This window comes from Mercenaria mercenaria, chromosome 19, assembly GCF_021730395.1.
Source record: "Mercenaria mercenaria strain notata chromosome 19, MADL_Memer_1, whole genome shotgun sequence".
In the NCBI taxonomy this organism is placed as follows: Eukaryota; Metazoa; Mollusca; class Bivalvia; order Venerida; family Veneridae; genus Mercenaria; species Mercenaria mercenaria.
Genome location: NC_069379.1, coordinates 39,519,359 through 39,543,490, shown reverse-complemented (window position 1 = coordinate 39,543,490; position 24,132 = coordinate 39,519,359). Strand labels below are relative to the sequence as shown.

The following is a 24,132-nucleotide window of genomic DNA, read 5'->3' as shown; positions in this document are numbered from 1 at the left end:
AGAAATTTTAAACAAATAGCATTTGCTTGGTATACTTTTAAAGATGGCCATGTTTCGCACTGTGTTGCAAATTTTAAACAACTTTTACCGTATCGTTTTCTGTAAATTTTGTATAATTCATTTTATTTCCTTAAGCTCAACTAGAGACAAATTTCAGTGTGATGGCCACTATCTAAAACGTTTGCAGAGAATTCATTACAGCATTAATTTTGATAAAAACATCAAACTATTGTAAAATAATTATAAAACACAAAATAAAATTGTAAATATCATTTTTCTAGGGTACCTCAAGTAAACAGATTTAATGAGACAGAATTCTAAATCCAACATTGAAAAATTAAGGTCAAATCCTGTGGATCTGTTTTGAATTTTGCTCACTTTATTCAAAAATAACCTTGGGGCAAAAGTAAAACCTACCTGCATTTCTTCCACTATATGTAATCTAAAGAAAGAAGGAAAATTAGAGAACTTTTACCGCAAGTAACTCAGTACTTTTAACGATGTCTAACTCTATCTCTCCTGATTCAGAGAAAAATGCACTTTGAACAGCAAGAAATCGCTTATAAAATGAAAATTTTCCAATTTTGTACAATACATCCTCAATAAACGTCTTGAAAGAAGTAAAAACTTGCTAGAAAAAGGAAAATATGGGACAAAAAGTTTGGTCCCAGTGGGGCTTGAACCTACGCCCCCGCCCCCCCACCCCCCACGAAAATTGCACTCAAAGTAGATTTATGGTAGGAATTGAATACTCTTCAAAAAAGAGGTGCGCTATTACGGGTCCAAAACCTTAATTCAAGAGGGTAATTTTTACATAGATAAGAGTTTATTTCATTGATATTGTATTTTTTAAGAATATCAGAAAGTCAATAAACATTGTCGAGGTTCTGTATGGCTGCCGTATTGTTTCGTTCAAATGTTTCAGGGGCGGATGAATGTTCAAATCCGTAAAATATGAATTTATAAATTTCTGCTTCAGAAGTCAACCTTTACGAAAAAAGAGATGAGGACATATGCTGTTCTAGATATGAGTTTCATGATAAATATAATAACATACAACTGTCTTTTGATATCAATGTTATTAAGCTCGGCAGATATGAGCGGAAAGGATTGGGTTCCCTCACCCCTTCCAGGTCAATACTAAGCATGTGCGGATCCAAGGGGGACCCCTGAAAAATCCAAATAGAAAAACGAAAAAAAGAAGAAGGGAAGAAAATAATTTTTCGAAAAGGCAAGAATAGGACCGCGTTCAAAGTGCATGTGGCAAAAATTGGCAAAACTTCCACGGGTATTTTTTTTACAAAATGGATCCAAAGCAATTTTCTCCCGGAATTTTCTAAAACAAACAAAGGTCTGTTTTCGTACCTCCTTCAACAATTCAGACAGTAAATGTCTTTTTATGATAATGATCACTTTGGAATTGCTTTATTCTTTCGTTTGATATATATGGTTTAATGCATTGACACCACCAACACGTTTGTTATATCGAATTTTATACCAATTTAGCGCTACCAAGCACGGGCAAAAAAGGGTGAAAACGGGTCATGTTCGCGACGTCATGGTAACGTCATACGCATACATATTGCTCGAAAAGATGATGATATAAATTGCATAACTTCAAGTTTATGTTGATATATACGACTGTTAGCAAACCTTAAACTAAAGTACCATTCCCCCTTAAATACTCCTAAAATGCCTAAAACTTTTCCGCGGGTAGGGGGAGGGTGGGGGGTGAGGGAGCCGTGCATGCCCCCGGACCCTCTAGCTGTTCCGCTACTTTTCTGTTTCATCTTGTTCAGCAATAACTTATTGGCAGCCCTGTACTTGTAAACGTCTAGCATCCGCACAAGTCACATCAAATTATTTAGTGTATAAAGACACATGTTTGTCATAGTGAGAGTTTGGTCGGACCCCCTCTGAGAAAATTGGCTGGATCCGCGCATGCTAAGGACAATAGTGTGCTGACTTCATTTTATATTATTGTTTTATTAAGTTACATTTTCAAAACGTCATTACACCATGTGATACCTATACTTGCACGCTCTATTGGTTATCATGTTATCACTGTCACCTGATGTTTGCTTGGTACTAGCTGAAGGCCGGGCATTCCGTTTTATTATAAACCGGAAAACTCTTTATCGGACACGGTAAATGTTTTTATTTTTGATTTATTAGGAAAACAATGATTTTGAAAAGAATTCGATGAAAAATACATTGTAAGAACATTAAATATGCCGCTTAAAAGTTATTATAGGTAAACGTTTGATTTCATGATTACTCACACCACGATATGTGGGTTAGTCACTTTAAGATATCTTTTAGTACAAAATCTGGAAGAGATTTAAACGAATAGCAATAGATTTAATTCCAAAGATGCTTACTGAGGTTAAATTAGGTGACCTTGGCTTTGTTATATAAAAGTTTAAGAATATAAGGGTAGACGATAACACACTTATATGAACGCTACAACAACGGCAAGTTGCTCACTGAAAGAAGTTAACGCCCTTTGAGCTGTATACACCATTAATTGCTATTCAAGTGTATTTTCTCCGGTGCTGTTTATACTAGATTCTAGTTCTATTCTAGTAAACATAGCTACCATAAAAACTATGGAGGAATCTGAAAATCCTGTCAGTGAATATGATATTGATGTAGGCGAAGTTAAAGAAAATAGTGAAAGTGTGGAGAAAAGCAAAAGTGAAATTCCTACTTTCGATTTCTCAGAAAGGTCATGGAGAACAGACTTTGTTCTTATTGTTGAAGGGACGAGGTTACACGTTTCCAAAGCTGTTTTATCACTTGCTTCGCCGGTTTTTGACACGATGTTTCAATCAAATTTCAAGGAAAGGACCTGTGACGAATTAGAATTGCCAGGAAAGAAATTAGATGATGTCCTAGAATTTCTACGATGTATTTATCCGAACACGTTCACCCACATCACTCGTGATAGTGCTGTGAAAGTACTGCCTCTAATAGAAGAGTATCAGGTTTTACAGCATAAACCAAGATGTGAAGTTTCACTGTTGGAGAGTGTCAGTGAAGATACGGTTGTGGAGGAATTGTTTCGACTGTTACAAGTTGCATATCTGTATGACTTGAAGGTTCTAAGAAAAAGATGCATAGACCTCGCATCCTGTAGGTCACAGGAAGAGGTAGACGAAGCAACTAGACAATTCCAACCACCTGCAGAGGCGTTAAATAGAATACTGGCAAATATGATTATCACAATGAAAGGAAGGATAACAGATCTTGAGACAAAAATTAAAAAAATATCTACAGAAAGTAAAAACAATATTGCAAAACTTAGAAAAACTAACGCGGAACTTACGGAGGAGCTGGAACTTTTGAAGCAATATTTGTCAGCTGATGTCAGGAATATAAAAGACCTAAAACTTGATGGCGACTGTAACTGGAAAGAAATGCAAGAAGTTCTGCTAATTAACACTGGCGAAAAATGTTTAAAATCTGAAAAAGAAGTTGATATCTGGGATGTCCCACTCGTCATTTCGACTTCCACCAGCCAAAAGAATAATCGGGAGTGGATAACAATACAAATCAAGAACAAAGGGAAAAAAATTATTTGTCGACTTAAGGTGCGAGTTGTTATTGTCAATAGGCAGCCTCAGGGACTAAATGACATATTTACTTTTGAGGATAGTATGGGCTCTATGCAGTTCGCAAATATGTTTCTGAAACCAAAATATGACGCCATTGATTTGAAAAATGGATTTATAATTGACAGCAAAATTGGGTTAATAATACAAATATATATGTCAGAACCACTAAGAACATGCCAATTTGATTTCTTGACTGCATTCATGTCAAACTGAGAACATGTTTAACTAAGAACATGTCAAACTGCGTACCTTATAAACTATAAACATTGTAAGATAAATAATGCAAATGCCTCTGAGACTTTTTGTTTTACCTCCCACCAGATTCTATTCCTTTAATGGTTTAGTAGTGTCTCATGGTTGCCCTCTATATTTCTATAGAGGGTCATTGGGTGACTCTTCATGAGAATTGCAATTCAAACTGGCGGAAATTTGCATTTTAATTATGATTTAACATTTCATTTTTTAGGTTGATTATACAATGAATGAGGGAGCTATCCCACTTGCCCGGAAGAAGTAATTAAGTGGTCGACAAAACAAATCAATTATTGGGTATGTTACTGACCCTCACCTGAAATATGTAGGGTCAGTATGCTTCGCCTCGCCCTCTATAAAGCATACCTACATATTTCCGTAGAGGGTCAGTACCTTATAATTAATATTGCAGGCAAATTGCAGATTGCCCACTGTTACACTGTCTACGAAGCTTATGTTAAACTAACGTAATCAACTTCTATAGTCGTCGCAACTTGACCGCGATGGTTGACCTTAGGCTGATTATTCATATCGATTATTTCATTATAGTAATTAAGAGTGCTTAGGGTAGCCATGTATATTTATATTGAATAAGTTTGTATACATTGCAGTATCAAAGTATATATACTTACATTTGATCATTTAAAACTTTCAAATACACTAATTTATATTTACATAAATTTATATTTCCTTTTTTCGTGCACCTCGTGTTTTACGTACACAGGTTGTGCCTCATTATGTATTATAATGCAAAGGTCAACCATCGGGGTCAAGTTGCGTCCACTATACAAAACTAGTATGGAACACTGTTGATATCGACATAATTCTTGTTATAAATTCACAGCTCGGTTTAAAGGGCGTGATGTTTAAGGTTCATCTTTAAGAGGATCAGAAACAAACATTTTTGTCTTGCCTCAATGAAACATCAGCTTTTGGTATATTTTAGAAAGCCATGATATACATGTTTGTGTTTGATCTCTTTTGTAGAAAGATATCATTTAAATAGTTTGCTATATCTCGTTTTGATGTTATCTTTTGTAGAATATGGTCGTGGTGTTCAACATATTTCGGAATATTTCGGAGAGTATATACATATGTTAACGCAGATGTTAAGATATATTTCTATCACAGACCTTATTGAATAAAATCTGTAAAAAGATCCTTTGGAAGCAAACAATGCAACCAAGAAGAATAATAGCAGACTCGGTTTGATTGAGTCTGTTCATGAGAGGTAATGAAATGTGCAACACCTCTCACGCCCCCTAGCACCATTTTTAGAATCCATTTTTAAACCTTTAATCACTTCTTAGACACATTTGTATATTTTCACCACGATGTTCAATTAAGGTCTGGGAAACGTTCGACATAAATCTGTTGTCTATGACCGTTTTATCCGTTTTTTTTAAATAAGATATTTTGAACCTAGATTTTGTTTCTGGAATATATTTAAAATTAAGTTTGATAAAAAAATCACCATTGCTCGAACATACCGAAATCATTTTTATTGTGTTTTATCTTTAATGTGATTCCCTGCAAATGTAAATAAACTATTGTTTGAAATATTAACTGTGATATTAGGTGCTTTTCCACTTTTATATAATTTCAATGATTAATTTTAAATTTAGACATTGTTTGTATTCGCATATACATGTATATAGCTTTGATAGTGCATAAAAGCAATACTCAAATGGAATATCTGTGTCTCTTTATTCTGTTCACAACTTCTGTGGCGCTGAAATTTACAAAAATTCTACCCTCAACCGAGGTTTCGAACACACATCGAAGAGTGGCAAGTGACTCGAAATCGAACAGCGGCCTGTCGACCAAGGCGGTCCCTGTCCAAGTAATAATTAATTCGACCCTATTCAGGATTGTTACTTTTCCTTTATTTGTGTTGTTGCGTTTTTCTTGTGATCATACTGGCCTCTTTGGATTCGAATGGCTGTCAGATAAAAAGAGATAAGGTTACACATGAGACTTCATTTCGGTCTATGTGTGTGTACGTGTGTATGAGCGCTCGTGTCTCTAAAACAAATGCTTGATATTTGTATTATGCATTAGTCTCTTTGTCATAAAATACAAATAATCTGCACGTGTGAAGTTTGGAGATATTTGATAGATATGCGACAAAAAATAATGTAAACAAAGCTACATTTGTCGGTAGAATAAACCACACTACCCTCCCCCCCCCCCCCCCCCCCCCCCCCAACACACACACACAATCATACATTTTCCGTTTGATTATGTATTCTTCGTATCCGATATCGGCATTCTCCGATAAGAACGGAAAGTCAGGTGCATTATCATCCAAAGAATGACGAAATGTCATACAAGAAGATGTAATTGCACGGACATTACCGTGTGCCATAACGTGTCTACTACATTCAGTCCATTATAAAAAATCAGTTAATCTCTAAAAAATGTTGTTTTGTTACGTCTTAACTTAAATTTCTTTGGAAAAATATGGTTAGCCTGGCAATATACTCTACCTTAGAAGAAGTTGATGATCGATTCGTAAATTAGATATACACCCGAGGACTTCAAAAACGCACCATCTATCCATCTGGACAATTTGATTTAATGTTTTTTTGTATAAAGTTTTGAAATATACAAAATGAATGCTAATTGATGTTCAGGTAGCCCATATTTGGATGAGCTTTATTCGGATACATAGATTTTGTTGTTGCCGTTGGAAAAGAATAACGAATATCCGTTTAAGTTACACATTTAAAGATAAATAAATAAGCCATTTTTTCCATTGGTAGCGTTACGTTTGTACGATGTAAAACGCAACCTTAATTAACCTTGATGCTATTTTTTAAAAATCTTGGATAAGGTGGTGTCAAGGTTTTAAGGTGTTCCAAATAAAATATTTTGAAAACTAAACATTCTTTTAAGGTTTATTTTAAAAGGCAATACTGATTTAAATAAACAGGTTTATTATCATTAGACTTTAGAAATTAAAAAGAAAAGACATCGTGAAAGACAGCTATATAATGAATTTGAAAATCTTTCAAGGAGATTAGAAGATACAGAGCGGACACAAAATGAAATGCTCAAACTTTTGACTTTGAGGCGAGACCTTGATACTGAGCCACCGTGGCTGACTCATACGTTCTACATTTCGACTTATTGAGTTGATTATTTCACCCAAGTTTCATGAAAATCCTTAGAGGGTTTTAGAAGATACAGAGCGAGTACAAAATGAAAATTTCAAACCTTTGATCTTGAGTTGTGACCTTGACCTTGAGCCCACATTGCTGACTCTTGCGTTCTGCACATTTTCTTGATAAGGTGACTATATGACCCTAGTTACATGAAAATCCTTCAAGAGAATAGGGCGAAACAAAGCGAATAACAAATGGAAGGCTCAAACCTTTGACATTGAGTTGCGACAATGACCTCGTGTTGACATGACTGAGTTTGCACATTGTCTTGATGAAGTGATCATTTGACCAAAATTGCAATAACAGCTTTCAAGGGGTGTAGGACAATTGTTATGTACGAATATTATTCCTATACCCCCACCGCTCGTGGCGTGGGGTGGGATTAAAACTGGATGTTCATGAATTTGTAATCGACATCAACGCAAAAATGCGCACAGAGAATTTGTTTGACGTAATTACAGCATGAAGGACAAGCGCATATGTGACAGTGCCTATGCTTCAATTATCACACAAAACGTCACCATATTGGATCAGATTTAATTAATAGTACAACATGTAATAAGAGAATCACCCAAATTCACAAGCAATTACTTGAACAACGCCTCAGTCAAAATTCCCTTATTAGATCTATATTTTTTAAGATTAAAAACACTGTTATTGTGCACAGCTGTTTGGTCCCAAAACAATGAATATTACCATTCGAAATTCTATTTTACAAGAAAATACATTCCTTGAATTGTCTCCCCCTGTATATATACAGTCCAGGCCCAGTCTGATCATGCTCACTGAGAGGTTTGCAAGTAACTTTGCACTTAATGAGCATGCTGATCTTACGACTTGATGCTCCAAGTCATAATCAGCATTTATTTGGTTGCAGTACACCATGTAGATGAAGCTAACATGAAAATATTTTAAGACAACTTCAAAGAATGAAATTATTTCAAGCGCGAGAGTCGAGTTTAAAATAAGTTATATATCAGTTAACTCCCTTCGAGACATATACACCGTTTGTATCCGTAATTATCGCATAGTGCGGCAATTTTCCTTTGATCTTTGCAGCATGTTATACATAGTAACACACATTATTACTACAAAACTGTGCTAATATCTTACAAAACTGTTGCGATATATATCAACACGGAAATCTCTATGGAGTTTCATAAGAAAAAAAGTGTTCCGATATATATCAGCACAGTAAAACTGTTCCGATATATATCGGAACACTTTTTCTCTATTGAGGTCCTATCAAGGGAGTATATTTTTTTCCTTTCAAAGAAAAGATGATTTTAGCTCCAATTTACAGTTCACAGAGAAAGAATTGTCACAAACACCTACATTTATAAAGTAAAAGAATGAATAAACTAGAATATTTGAAAAACTTGATAGTTATTGCCAAATTCAGAAATACATGAAATATATGAAATTCTGAGATTTCTCAAATGTTTCTTTTTCTTTGATCTTTTTTACAAACAAAACAACAAGTTTTACAATATGTCTGGCCAATGAAATGCAAAGATTTAAAACCAATGCAGAAATTTGTTGGGTACTTTTATCTGGGGAACACATTTTCTAAAACAGAAGTTTTAGTGTTTCAGTCAGCGAGGCGCAGAAAGGGAATCAAAGTAGTAAAAATAATAATAAACAAATTTAAATGAAAATAACATATAAATTTTAATGATAAACTATGCGATAAAACAGTTATAATATGTAATGCTCGTGTGTTACCAGGATATATCAGAGCTAGGGGTACATCTCGTTATTTTTTTCTTCACATATCTGTCTCGGCCTACCGGCCTCGACGATATGTGCAGAGAAAAATACCCTCGATGTACCCCTAGCTCTGATATATCCTGGTAACACACTCTCACACATACTATAACTATTAGACATTTACGAATTAAGTCTACGTGAACTGTGAACACCTAAGACGATCGATTTTTCAAGGGGACCGTCTCAACATGATAATTTTAATTTATGTGTGGTAGGAAAACATACCAGTAATGATGGTAAGATCTGGCTTATTGTGTTACCGCAGAGGATAAGATTTGGATTTGTCTGTCCGTCTGTCTGTTCGCCAGAGAGGTGTTTTGTTACGCATATTGCAAAAAGTATTTGATCTAGCGTCATAACACTTTCCCGAAAGGTTCTTCAATATTATAAGTTGCGCATCTGCGACAAAGTTGAAAAGATGAGCTTATCTGTTCGCAATGTATCCGTATTCCATCGTCGTCGTCGTCCGAAATGAAAATAAATCTTAACTGGGTTAGCTGGGATCAAAATGTAGGTCAGCAGGTAAAACATTGTGAAAACTGTAGAAAACGTAACATCTTGCGTCTCCATTCCTTTGCTGTTATTATACGCCCGAAGGAACGTATTTTGGTGTTCGTCTGACAGTCTGTCTGTCTGTGTGTCCGTCTTAGGGGTCAAAGGTCAAACTTTGTTTCGAGTGCGATGTGTAACTCTTAAACTGCTTGAAGGATTAAAAAAAAACTTGGCACAAATGTTCATCACATTGAGACGACGTGCAGAGCACATAGCCCGCTTCAAGGTAAAGGTCACACTTAGAGGTTAAAGGTCACATGACTTTGTTTTGTGTTTATGTTGCTTTGCATTGCGGTGCTCTTGTTTTTATTTGGCAGATTCTTTTTTTTTTGTTCACTTACAATATTTTTATTGAATTACTTCCCTTTTATGTTACTAGAAATAGGTTATTTTGTAACTTGTTTTTATTATTAGCCGTAGGTAAAAACCGAGACCACTTTTCTTTGGTACAACATGGATGGTACCTGCAAAGTTAAGGTGTATTTTGACACATATGTACCTGTTAATAATTTTAGTGGACTAAGAGTGTTTCGGGAAATTTCTTCCCCTTGTTGTCATTTTTCTTAGGACTTCAATAGTAAAGTTCTTTAAATTTTGCTCCCATCCTCTGATATTTGACTTTATCAAAACCTTTGGGGGCCTCCGTGGCCGAATGGTTAAGGTTGCTGACTTCAAATCACTTGCCCCTCATCGATGTGGGTTCGACCCTCACTCGGGACGTTGAATTCTTCATGTGAGGAAGCCATCCAGCTGGCTTACGGAAGGTCGGTGGTTCTACCCAGGTGCCCGCTCGTGGTGAAATAATGCACGGAGGGGCACCTGAGGTCTTCCTCCACCATTAAAGCTGGAAAGTCGCCATATGACTTATCATGTGTCGGTGCGACGTTAAATAAAAAAAATATATCAAAAACTTTTACCAAATATTCTAAGTTAAAAAGGGACATAACTCTGTCAAAATTCAATTCACAGTTATGGGGATTGCTTTTCCTGGTGTAAACTTCGATAGTAAATAACTATTTTAAGTTTAAAGTCAATAGCTTTGATAGTAACAGAGACATTTGACTTTATCAAAAACTTTATCCAAAAATTCTAATTTAGAAGGGGGCATTATCTTGTCAAAATTCAAATCAGAGTTATAGGGATTGTTTTTCCCGGTGTAGACTTCGTTAGTAAATAAGTTTTTTAAGTTTCAGGTCAATAGCTTTGGTAGTAACAGATATATTTGACTTTATCAAGAACTTTTACCAAAAATTCTAAGTTAAAAAGGGGCATAATTCTGTCAAAATTCAAATCAGAGTTATGCGGATTGTTCTTCCTTGTGTAGACTTTGATAGTAAATAGGTATTTTAAGTTTCAAGTCAATAGCTTTGACAGTAACAGAGTGTGGACACATAAGTGGACTATATCAAAAATAATAACCAACGGAGAAGCCAGCGCCGACGCCGGAGCGAATGCAATAGCTCTACTTTTTTTGGGATTATTTCTCCTGGTGTAGACGTTTATAGTAAATAAGTATTTTAAGTTTCAAGTCAATAGCTTTGATAGTAACAGAGATATTTGACTTTATCAAAAATTTTAACCAGAAATTCTAAGTTAAAAAGGGGCATAATTCTATCAAAATTCAAATCAGAGTAACGCAGATTGTTTTTCCTGGTGTGGACTTCGATAGTAAATAATTATTTTAAGTTTAAAGTCAATAGCATTGATAATAACAGACATATTTGACTTTATCAAAAACTTTAACCATAAATTCTAAGTTAAAAGGGGCATAATTCTATCAAAATTCAATCAGAGTTATTGGGATTATTTTCCTGGTGTAGACTTCGATAGTAAATAACTATTATAAGTTTCAAGTCAATAGCTTTGATAGTAATAGAGATATTTGACTTTATCAAAACCTATAACCAAATATGCTAAATTAGAAAGGGGCATAATTCTGTAAAAATTTCATCAGAGTTATGCGGATTGTTCTTCCTTGTGTAGACTTTGATAGTAAATAGGTATTTTAAGTTTCAAGTCAATAGCTTTGACAGTAACAGAGTGTGGACACATAAGTGGACTATATCAAAAATAATAACCAACGGAGAAGCCGGCGCCGACGCCGGAGCGAATGCAATAGCTCTACTTTTTTTGTAAAGTCGAGCTAAAAACAGGCACATCCAAATTTTATATCATCTACCGCATAGTGATGATATAATAACTCAAACCCTATTGCCGTTATAAACTCTTTTTCATATCGCGCATAATATAATTAAACTATGTTGAGACGGTTCCCTTGAAAAATCTGTCGCCTTAGGTGTCCACAGTCCACGTAGACTTAATCCGTAAATGTCTATTACAAATAGATGTATAATGGATACGTAATTAGCACAATGTAAAAAAAAATATGGAGGATTCTGACAGTAGCAGTAGAAACAATGTTGAAGCTGACGGGATAGAAAATGAAGATCAGGAAGAAGGTGTTGAAAACACAAAGCAAACCGAAAATAAATCGTCTACTTTCGATTTCACTGAACAGTCATGGCGTACTGATTTTGTTCTAATTGTTGAAGGAACGAAGCTGTATGTAGCCAAGAATATATTATCACTTGCCTCGCCGGTTTTTGATACAATGTTTCAATCCAACTTCAAGGAAAGTTCCTGCTACGAATTGGAATTGCCCGGGAAGAAGTTAAATGACGTCATAGAATTCCTACGATGTATATATCCGAACACATTCACGCAAATGACTCGTGATAGTGCTTTGAAAGTGTTACCTCTCTTAGAAGAATATCAAGTTTTACAACATAAACCAAGATGCGAAACTATTTTGTTGGAGAGCGTCAGTGCAGAAACAGGTGTTGCAGAATTGATTCATCTTTTACAGGAAGCCTGCATGTACGACTTGCAAAAACTTCGTGAAAAATGCTTGTCACTGTCATCAGAAAAACCTGATGAAGAGCTAGGCGAATTATTAGACAAATGTTCCCTACCAGCAGAAGCTGCGAAAGAAATTCTACAGAAGGTAAATAAGAAATTAAGAGAAGTTATTGCATCTCTTAAAACTTCGATTGAAGACGTTTCCGAGAAAACCAAGGAAAATATTGAACAACTTAAAACTACAAATGTTGAACTGATGGAAGAACTAGATATCATGAAATAGTATTTATCGGCAGATATGAAAGGGACTCAAGATGTTGGACTTGATAATAGATGTCGCTGGGAAGAAACACAAACAATTCTAGCTGTTAATATGGAGGACGATTGCATAAAATCTGAAAAAAATGTCGTGATTTGGAGCATCCCAATTCGTATTTTGGCTTCTGTTAATAAGGAGAGAATGATGAATATCGAAATACGAAACACAGGAAGAAGGATCGAATGCCAGTTAAAAGTGCGACTTATCCTTGTCAATAGGCAACCAAATGGCTTAAATGAATCATTTACGTTTGGGGGTCATTTGCGAAGCTATATGGAGAAAATAGATAAGGATATTAAAAGAAAAACTGAAGTCATGGATTGCGGGAACGGATTTGTTTGCAATGGAAAAATTGGGTTGATAGTGCAAATATATATGTCAAAACCAAATAGACAATAATATAATACATGCGGCGATGCTATCATTATAGAAAACAGCATAAGCGTTCAAGAAGAAGTATTCTTGCATACCAGACGGGGATTTCCGGTATTTTTACCGGTGCTGGAAAAATCTGTATACAATGACCGTCTTAATCCGTTTTTTTTAAATAGGAGATTTTGAACCTAGATAGATCTTTCTGAAATATATTTAAAATTGAGTTTGATAAAAAATCTCTAGTGCTCGAACATTTCGAAATAATCTTTATTGTGTTTTATTTTTATTGTGATTCCATGCAAGAGTAAATATACTAGTGTTTGAAATATTTACTGTGATATTACGTGTTTTCCCCATTTTCATATATTACAATGATTAATTCTGTTGAACATTTTAGAATATTTGTCTCAGCATATATGTATATAGCTTTGCCAGTGCAAAATGCAATATTCATAAGGAATATTTGTGTGTCTTAATTTTTTTCACAACTTCAGTGGCGCTGAACTTTACAGAATCGTATCTGTAACAGTATATGTATATACCGAGGCCCTCCGTGGCGGAGAGGTTAAGATCACTTAATTCAAAACGCTGCATTGTTTTCGAAACTCCCTTTTGGGTGTAGAATTCTTTCATATATATAGAAGGCATCCATCTGGCATACGGAATATGTCAAGGGAAGGTAATTTTGCCAATAGTGTGCCCTTTTTTGCAGAAAAGGATAATTTTAATTAGGTTAATTATTGATGGCAATGACTAAACGTTAAAACGTTTGCCGATGATCTGAAAATTCAATGAAGATTTGAAGAAAGCTTTGATTTGTCCTACAAATACTCTACACATTGGGGTTTCAACTTGATATAAAAATTGTTGCATTTGGGGAAAGAGGACATACTTTGTCTAGAGAACGATATGTTTAAAAGGTAGATTATTTGTGCTCTGACCCCTGACAAGTTGTTGAGTACATTGGTGTCCTTATACTCACTTTGACCTTGATTATATATTTCACTTTGAAATCTTGTATTCTGTCTCTATTGTCAGAGCCTTTCTCAGCGGGGAGTAATTTTTATAATGCACCCCAACCTCCGAAGAAGAAGGGGTTTATTGTTTGCAGATGTCGGTCGGTCGTCGGTCGGAATGTGGACCAATCTGTTTCAGGATGAAAACTCAAGAACGATTTGGCCTAGGATCATTAAAGTTGATAGGAAGGTTGGTCATCACAAGCAGATGACCCCTATCCCTATTGATTTTCAGATCTGTGTGTCAAAGGTCAAGGTCACAGTGACCCTGAACATTTCAACGGTTTCCGGATGATAACTCAAGATTTCTTGGGCCTAGGATTATGTTAATTGATAGGGAGGTTAGTAATAACCAGGAAATGACCCCTATTGATTTTGAGGTCAGTATGTTAAAGATCAAGGTCACAGTGACCCTGAACAGTTCAACGGTTTCCGGCTGATAACTCAAGATAGCTTGGGCCTAGGATCATGAAAGTTGATAGGAAGGTTGGTCAAGATCAGCAAATGACCCCTATTGATTTTTAGATCAGTATGTCAAAGATGAAGGTCACAGTGACCCTGAACAGTTAAACGGTTTCCGGATGATACAACGCTTGGCCTAGTTTGCTTTTTGTACATTTCGTGCACTATGTATATTGTTTTGTTTTATCGTAATTTATTATTTCGCTACCACAACTTTTACGCCTCCTTTTTACTATGAATGAATTAGATTTACTCAATATACTGATTTGAGCTCCCAGTTTACGATTTTATCTGCTTGTTTTTGCCTTTAGTTAGCTACCTATGTGTGTGTGTACATGTGTACGTATGGGGGCATGTGTGTGTTGGTCGGATGTAAGTGGTCATATGTACGTGGATACATACGTTGCTATGGTTTGTGGTCTATGGAGGCTGCGTTTTTGAAGCGTTGCTTTCCCTGTTGAATATTCATCCTTGTTTTTGCTCTTATCCTCAACACTCAAACCCCTTTCTGTACCAAACTACCCCATTTTATATCTTGCATACAATCAAAGTATACCTGTTGGAAATTCGCTGTAACTCTCAACTACAATTTCTTCTTTACCTTACTTTTTGAATTTTACACCGATCAGCCAATAGAAGTTGTACATTGTTTTAATAATCTTGATATTGTATTCAGCTATACATGTAACTTTCATTGAACAAAGAAGATTTAACTGGTAAAGCATCGAAATCTGGACAGAACTTCTCAACCTCCTTTAGAGAGTTTGGCGGCATCCTCAAATGACAAAAAGTCTACACCCAAACCAAGGTCGCGAAAACTTCTTGTCTCGTTGCGTTTATCTTATGACCATACTGGCTGCTTTAGATTTGAATGGTTGTCAGATAAAAAATAAGGTTACAAATGAGACTTTTCAGTCTATGTGTGTGTACGTGTGTATGAGCGTACGTGTCTCTAAAACAAATGTTTGATATTTTCGTTATAAATTAATCTCACCGTCATAAAAGACAAATAATCTGCACGTGTGAAATCTGGAGACATTTGATAGATATGCGACAAAAAAACAAAAACAAAAAAAAAAAAAAAAAAACACATAACCAAGAGCTACATTTGTTGGTAGAATAATAATATAAATAATAATAATAATAAAACCCCGCATTTCCGTTTGATTATGTATTCTTCGTATCCGATATCGGCATTCTCCAATAAGAACGGAAAGTCAGGTGCTCGTGTGAGCTGTATTATCGTCGTCAACATTAAATCGACCTTATTGGATGTACGCACGTATTGAGTGTACAATATACTGATTAAAGGTTAGGGTTAGGGTTAACATAGGTTTAATAGTGTACATTCAATGCGTGCGTACACTCGATGCTGGAGATTTAATGCCAACCGCACTATCGTCCAAAGAATGCCGAAATGTCTTACAAGAAAACGGAATTGCACGAACATTTCGGAGTGCCATCATAAATATTCATTATAATGTAATCAATGGATTTTTAAGAAAATTGTTGTTTTGTTACGTCTTAACTTATATTTCTTTGAAAAAAATATGATTAGCGTGGCAGCATCAACGAACTCTATGATCTATTCATTTATGTTTTGTTTTGTTTGGTTTAACATCGCATCGCCACATTAATAGGTCATATGCCGACTTCCCAGCTATGATGGTGAAGGAAGACCGTGCATTATTTCATCACGAGCGGACACCTGGGTAGAACTATCGGCCTTCCGTAGCCAGCTGAATAGCTTCCTTACATGAAGAATTCAACGCCCAGAATGAGGCTCGAACCAATATCGATGAGCGGGCAAGTGATTTGAAGTCAGCGACCGTAACTACTCGGTCATGTAGGCCCCTGATCGATTCGTATATTAGATCTATACTCAGGATTTTAAAAACGCAACATTTGGACAATTTGGTTATAGATTTTCGTCATGTATAAAGTTTTCATATGTACATAATGAATGCTCACAAATGCTCACGTAAATCATATGTAGAAGTTCTTTTTTCTTTTTTCTGATACCTAGAAAAATGTGTTGTTCTAGCTAGAAAAGATAAGCAAATATCCGTTCAAGTTAAACCGTTAAAAATGAATAAATTAACCAGCTTGTTCTAACGGTAAAAGTTGAAGTTAGTTTACATTGGAAAATGTAAACTTAGCTGACGTTGTTAAATATGATGATGTCAAAAGGCTGAAGAACCCAAAAGCCACAGTCTTTCAAGCATAACCAAATTAATTGAATCGTGTTTGATATAAAATTGTTTTAAAAGGCTTCCGATTAAAAAAGTATAAGCATACTTTTAGGTGTAAAAGGAAACACTGCTTTAAATGAATAGACGTTTGATTTTATAAGTTTGTTATCGACATCAACGTATATTTATATTTTAATGTTTGTAAATGCGCACAGAATTTTATGACGTAATTACAGCATGAAGGTCAGGCGCATATAGGTCAACATATTGGATCAGAAGAAAATGATAGTAATAAGTATATCATCCAAATGCCAAAAGAGCTTAACTCGCAATTACTTGGACGCCACCGCCAAAGTTCCCATATTATGTTTTTAAGATAAAATACAATGTTATTGTGGCTGACCATAACCATCTTATTTAAAGGAGCCCGAACTATTTGATCCCAAAAGCGCATTGGTAATACTATTCAAAAATCTATTTTCCAAGCACAATACGTTCCTTAAATTGTATCTCCCTGTACATACAGTCCGGCCCGAGTTTGATAGTATGCTAACTGTAAACCTTTTTATCTATATCTTACTATATAACTTTTATTATTTTGCGCCTGGTGAACTGGTAATTTTTAACAGGTCCCAGACAGGCGATTGTACATATAAGAATAGTTGTGTATCAGTTAACGCCCTTGGAGATATATACGCCATTTGTATCACCTAAATAGCAATTACACTTCCTCTTATTGACATTTTGATACAGACATTTTTGAAAATTATGGAGGATTCTGACGGTAGGAGTAGAAACAGCGCTGAAGCTGACGAGACAGAAAATGAAAATCAGAAAGAAAGTTTTGAAAACATAAAGCAAACCGAAAATAAAACGTCTACTTTCGATTTCACCGAACAGTCATGGCGTACTGATTTTGTTCTAATTGTTGAAGGAACGAAGTTGTATGTAGCTAAGAATATATTATCACTTGCTTCGCCGGTTTTTGATACAATGTTTCAATCCAACTTCAAGGAAAGTTCGTGCGACGAGTTGGAATTGCCCGGGAAGAAGTTAAATGACGTCATAGAATTCCTACGATGTATATATCCGAACACATTCACGCAAATAACTCGTGATAACGCTGTGACCATATTGCCTCTTATAGAAGAGTATCAAGTCGTTCAGCTTAAACCAAGATGTGAAGCTGTACTGGCGGAGAGTGTCAATGCAGAAACCTCGGTAGATGATTTGTTTCGATTGTTGAGAGAAGCATCCATGTATGATCTGAAAGAACTTCGTGAAAAATGCGTGTCATTTGCATCTATGAAACCTCATAAAGAGTTGGACGAAGCAGCAGAAAAATGCGCACTACCTTCAGATGCGGCGAAAGAAATTTATGAGAAAGTTAATAAAAATTTGAGAGAAACTATTTCAAACCTTGAAATTCTTGTTGAAGAAATATCAGCGGAATCAAAGGAAAGTAATGAAAAACTGAAAACAACAAATGCCGAATTGACGGAAGAGCTGGCACTTATGAAGCAATATTTGTCAGCCGAGGTAAAAAATACTAAAGAACTGAAGCTTGATTGTGACTGTTACTGGCAACAAAAACAGTTTGTTTTATTTATTGATATGGGGAGCACTTGCATAAATGCGGAAAAGAACGTTGTTTTATGGGACATTCCACTTACCGTATTGCCATTTATTAAACAGAAATCTGGTACCGAATGGCTTGGTATTGAAATAAAGAACAATGGAATTAAAATACTTTGTTCTGTTAAAGCACATGCGATTCTTGTTAGCAGACAGCCTAAAGGCCTGAATCATGCTTCATTTTTTGATGAAAGTTTTGGAATGTCTTATTTCTGGGGAAATACAATAAATATGTACTTGAAGCCTAAAAGTGAGGTTATGGATATTAAAAATGGACTTATGCTTGATGGAAAAATTGGAATTATTGTACAATTGTTCATGTCAGAACCAAACAAAAGCTGAACACCATTTTGTAAATGGGAATAATTATACCCCACAAAAAATATTAGGTCATATCCGTTTAATCTGCACAAGGCATGTCTGTCATAATCACATGGAATCTTGCGAGCCTTTGGCTTTTTTTTGTCAGTTTGGTTTGACGTCACGCTGACGCAATTATATTATAGATCATATGGCGACTTTACCTTTTTTACTATTTGAACGCTGCAGTGTGAGGAATAAAAACTGATCAACATATTTTCCATTTAATAGCTTTAATTTTCAGGAGGTCGAAGTGTTGTTGTTATTTATGTGACGAATATTTGTGGGAGTCAAAATTGCGGAACATGACGTTCTTGTTTTTGTCGAGGACTTTCTGAAAATTTTGTTTGCACTTTTCTCTTACTTTCAGTATGGTCAGTCCAGAGAGCTACGTTTTTGGCTTTGGCATCAACCGTTGCCTTAATAGATAAAGAACAAAAAAGTTACTGAAGGCACCAGTTGGCTAATTAAACAATTCATCCAATGTTCAAGCTCATAAACATATAGTTATCGACGTTTTTTCACTTTATGCATGTTATGTTGTAGTGGGAATGACTTTATGACAGTTGTTTTTTGTTGTGGGTCAATGTTGAACATTGATGGGAAGATCCTAGGTTCAGGTCTGTCGGGAATGAGTCTGGGTATCATTAAAAGGTGTAAGCTGATTCAAAATTAAACTGTGTTAGGCACACAATGGTTAAAGTGAATATGTCTATGATTCTGCAAGATGGGTAAAATTTCAAAAAAGCCTGGAAGGCTAAAATATGTTACAAGTATTATCAATAGATCTATTCTCGATGATGGAAAACGTTTTGTTAAACGGTTACACAAATATACTGTTAGTTGATATAGTCCCTTTACACAATTTACTTATCACAATTAACTTTACTTACAGATACCGGTACACTTGTACAATTTTAAGAAGAAGTTTTCAATATACATGATATAAGTTCTGACAACTGACCTTAAATTAATTATTTTGACAATTTTTTCCCGTTCTGGATTGATTTCATGAAACTTAAAAATCAAGAACAAATACTTTAAAAACCATTTTGCATAAATCAGTTAGAATTTGCAAAACTACCAGTCTATCTAACTTTAAATAAAAATTTAAAAGATTTTAAGCATAATTATATTATATGTTTCTCAAGAACAATAACTTAAAACTCAAGAAATTAAAAAACGATATTATGATACTACAACCTGACTGATGTTGAATAACCTTTTCAGGTGTTGTCAATGATTTGTATATCATGCTTTCAGTTTGTGAATATTTTGTATTGGAACTTAAAATCACTATGCGTGTTTCAGGCACAGAACTTTTATTTTAACAACAAACTATTTTAAAGGTGTCATCGATAAATGCAAGTCTGAATACTTTTTTTAGATCTACAATGGATTTTGCATTTTACAATACTAAACTTGATTCTTAATACAGAATACAAATTGACATTTTGTAATGTTAAGTAGGCAAAGATCATACAATTTATAAGCTTTTGTCAAGTATGCGTATCTTACATAATATGTGAACAATAGAAAAAAAACTATTACCGTTGCTGTGTTATATGATCTTTTACAAATAATGAAGAACACGAAATTGAATAGATAAGCGAAACTAAGTTTCAATGCATAAATGCGTTATTTCAACAATTTACACTAACCATTTACAGGAACAAGTGTCGGTGTTAAACAAAATGACAAATGAAATAGATATAATTATCATAACATACATTTTGTCTTTTGAAATGAATGAATGGGAGTCACACTTTAATGCTACTGGCCAGTGTTTATGACGTTTAAGAAGAGCTCAAGTCTGCAATATTGTCCTGTTCAGCCAATTTGAGGCGGGGATAAAACGTTTTTTATGATGCTCGAGTAGTTTTACTTTAAAGGGCCAAGTCTGTATTAAGAGCAAAAGGACACATAAAAATTCTTAAAAATAAAAATGTATATTAAGGTTTAGGAGTATATCACCAAAACACAGAAATATTTTATAAACGAATAACATCGTTACCAATATTTTACTTAACCATTACATGTTCTGCCGTACTGTCCTGTACTGAAACTATTCTGAAAAAGTTGTCCCCCTTTGAAAATGAATGCCATTTGTAAAGAAATAAAAATAAACAATTGCTGAAAACTGTGTTCCACTTAATTATGTGAAATTTCAACACTCGCATGCGATTGCAAATGAATCAAAACTAACATGTGTAACAGTTCTTTGAAAATGGTGAGTTTTTGAAGGCGTTTGACTGCCCGGAAGTGGGTCCCATTTAGGAAGTCTTTTTTTCGGAATTCAATGCTTATATTAGTATACTGACACTTGTTTTGTTGTTTTTGTAATGATGGCGTGTATATTACTTATATTACTCTACAAAACAAGTGTCAGTATACTGATATAAGCATTGAATTCCGAAAAAAGAACTGTTTAAACAGGCCCCACTTCCAGACAGTCAAGCGCTTTTAAAAACTCACCATTTTCAAGGAACTGTTACACATGTTTGTTTTGATGCATTTGTAATAGCGTGCGAGTGTTGAAATTTCACATAACTAGGTTGAACACAGTTTTCAGCGATTGTTTATTTTTATTTCTTTACAAATGGCATTCATTTTCAAAGGGGGACAACTTTTTCAGAATATTTTCAGTACGGGACAGTACGGCAGAACATGTAATGGTCAGGTAAAGTATTGGTAACGATGTTGTTCGTTTATAAAATATTTCTGTGTTTTGGTGATATACTCCTAAACCTTAAATTGGAGTCGCAGTAAGTTGCTTTCAAATGGTCTCTTTCAAAGGGGTTCACCAATGCTCAAACTACGTGGAATTAGCTATCCTAAATCCAAATTTCGATATTAATCAGACGTATGTACCAGAGGTCCTTCAATTTTGATTTCGACTATTTAATTGGCAAGTCATTTTAAGTGTTTCATTGCATGACATTATAAATACATTATTAAAGTTATTTTCTCCACTTTTTTAGCTTTTGTCCGGAAAACCGTAATTAAACTATATATCGGTCACTATTAGGTTACTGTCCAATTACGACAGCGCTTTTAGTTGTAGAGTCGATCCGGCACACTGCCAGTGTCATATTCAAGATAATGAATGACTCCTTTTTGTTACATGTAATATGCCGTAATCTACAGCAGAACACATTGGACTGGTATAATAATTTTAGTTTTAACAGCTTTTTCACAGTTTACCATATGAGCTGGCACATCTAAGGCGAATAACCTAAAGGTAGCAGGGAGCCAGTTTCGAATTATTGCCTCGGTGGATTTATATAAAAAAACAACTTTGTTCAAAGTGCATTTATATTTATGTTCAAAGTATTGAAAGTTTATTCTAAAACAATCAATGTGTACATGTATGTATGTTTGTTTGTTTTGGGTTTTACGCCGTTTTTCAACAGTATTTCAGTCATGTAACGGCGGGCAGTTAATCTAACCAGTAATCATGGATTCTGTACCAGTACAAACCTGTTCTCCACAAGTAGCTGCCAACTTCCCCACATGAATTAATCGTGATGGAGAACATACACCTCGCCCGAGGATCGTACTCGCAACCCCTCGATCCATAGACCAACGCTTTCTCTACTGAGCTAAGCGGACGAGCTGAGTACATGTGTGTAGCTATAAGTAGCAAATGCGAATATTTGATTTCACATAGATCCGTAAATTTTCTAATCATTATTTCTGAAAACTGATTTGAACGAATCGGGAGTTTTCTACTACAAAACAGTCAGTATGTAAGTGTCTTTGACCTGCTTTTCTTCCTGAAAGACACTTTGCTTAGCACGGTTTTGTGCCCTAAGGGATGCTTTATATGAAAGTACGGTCTAATTGTATTAAAGTACACAAACGAGAGTATGGCATGTGTTGGATACGGTGTGCCGTTTGGACAATCGTGACATTCTGTTTAATACAAAACCGCGATGCACGATGGTACGATGACAAAAACGCGATGGCACGATGATGGAACTGGTACGATGGTGAAAACGCGATGGCACGATGATGAAATCGCGATGGTACGATGGTAAAATGTCGATGTAATATCGCGTTTTCATCATCGTACCATCGCGTTTTCGTCATCGTATCATCGCGTCATCGCGTTTTCATCATCGTACTATCGCGTTTTCACCATCATGTCATCGCGTTTTCACCATCGTACCATCGCATTTTCACCATCGTACCATCGCATTTTCACCATGATTGTACCATCGCGTTATCACCATCGTACCATCGCATTTTCACCATCGTACTATCGCCTTCGGGTGTTCATGCGCAGTGGTACAGTTTATGTGTCAGTAAAATACAAGACTGATACAGTCTCATTTTCATATTGTACTATGTACCTTCTACATCCTAACAAGAATAAGCTGAGTTTGAATAATATCATGTGACTATTACACCAAGCTTTTTATTTAATTTCATGCATGCATAAAATAAAAAGAACGTGGTCTTAAAGATTTTACAGTTTTAATAAACTGAGCACTGAACATTTTGTAAAATATATATTTTGCAAAACAGCAAAATCTAAATGGTAAATGGTAAAATCTAATTATTCCATCCAGATTCTAGTTTTTTCCGGAAATATCCGGAGACACATCGCGCGTTGCACCACGGTTATACGCCGTCATTTTTCGTTTCGATAAGAGCATTTTCTTTTCCGAAGCGTCTGTTGACTAACGAGTTTTTCATTAAGAGGGTAGTAACTTCAAATGTATACAACCAATCAATGTTAAAGAAATTATCCTAACGAATGACCTTATTTGGATTGAGCATAGATGCTATTTTTAAGGTTTAACTGAATCTTTTGTCCTGTACGTATTAGGAAAATTTTTCAATGGGTATGACCAATAAAGAAAGGAATGATGTTAAATTAAAATAATCAGTTAAGCAAATACAAACGTACCCAATAATCTTAATAAATAAATAAATAAAAATTTTTTTTTTCAATTTTATACAATATAATTTTATTATAAATAAAGAAAACACAAAATATTTGCGACTTTATCCAAAAATAGACACTAGAAACAGTAAACTTTTTTTATAATACCGTTTTGCTCACTTTAACCGGTGCAAATGGGTGAGGGCGTCGTGGCTGATGTACTTTTCATTACGTCTCATGACCATCTTAAAGCGAGCCTGTTGTAGTTCTGCTTTGTTCTATGCTTCAAAATTATCTATTCAGATTTGTGGCAATTTAATCCATGGTCAGGAGTTTATCATTCATAACATTTTTAACAAGACTTTTGCAAAAATATGTAAGATCTTGCTGTCAATGTTTTTAATTTTAAAAAAGTATTTCAGCTAGATCGCAAAATCTCATATGTTTGATAAATAGCATATGAACATTGCTCACATATGGTCTATTTCACTTGACAAAACAAAGCTGAGTTTTATAAAAAAAAGTTTGCTAAAAATAGGAATTTTTGACTGTATCTAAGTAATTGTTTGATGGATCTTCATGAAACTTTACATAAATGAAGATCGATTTTGCAAGGGCAACTGTTTTTAGGATCTATAGACAGTTGTATCTGTAGATAGACATAT

The 24,132-nt window shown here is 35.0% G+C and overlaps 3 protein-coding genes across 3 annotated transcripts; all 3 read left to right on the top strand.

The window, feature by feature from the left end:
* The first annotated feature begins 2,528 nt into the window (after window positions 1-2,528).
* Window positions 2,529-5,533, top strand: LOC128551165 (uncharacterized). The gene has a single exon (XM_053531669.1). It carries the CDS (start codon window positions 2,610-2,612, stop codon window positions 3,828-3,830), a length of 1,221 nt encoding a protein of 406 aa, XP_053387644.1. The 5' UTR covers window positions 2,529-2,609; the 3' UTR covers window positions 3,831-5,533.
* Window positions 5,534-11,744: 6,211 nt separating this feature from the next.
* Window positions 11,745-13,110, top strand: LOC128551037 (BTB and MATH domain-containing protein 38-like). Its single transcript, XM_053531308.1, has one exon. It carries the CDS (start codon window positions 11,745-11,747, stop codon window positions 12,498-12,500), a length of 756 nt encoding a protein of 251 aa, XP_053387283.1. The 3' UTR covers window positions 12,501-13,110.
* A 4,172-nt stretch (window positions 13,111-17,282) lies between these two features.
* LOC123542190 (uncharacterized) lies at window positions 17,283-20,641 on the top strand. The gene has a single exon (XM_045327890.2). The coding sequence runs from the start codon at window positions 17,350-17,352 to the stop codon at window positions 18,556-18,558; it is 1,209 nt and encodes a 402-aa protein (XP_045183825.2). The 5' UTR covers window positions 17,283-17,349; the 3' UTR covers window positions 18,559-20,641.
* Window positions 20,642-24,132: the final 3,491 nt, after the last annotated feature.

Bases quoted from the DNA above. Each gene is read 5' to 3' on its own strand.
- LOC123542190 (XM_045327890.2), top strand. From the start codon at position 17,350: ATGGAGGATTCTGACGGTAGGAGTAGAAACAGCGCTGAAGCTGACGAG.
- LOC128551165 (XM_053531669.1), top strand. From the start codon at position 2,610: ATGGAGGAATCTGAAAATCCTGTCAGTGAATATGATATTGATGTAGGC.
- LOC128551037 (XM_053531308.1), top strand. From the start codon at position 11,745: ATGGAGGATTCTGACAGTAGCAGTAGAAACAATGTTGAAGCTGACGGG.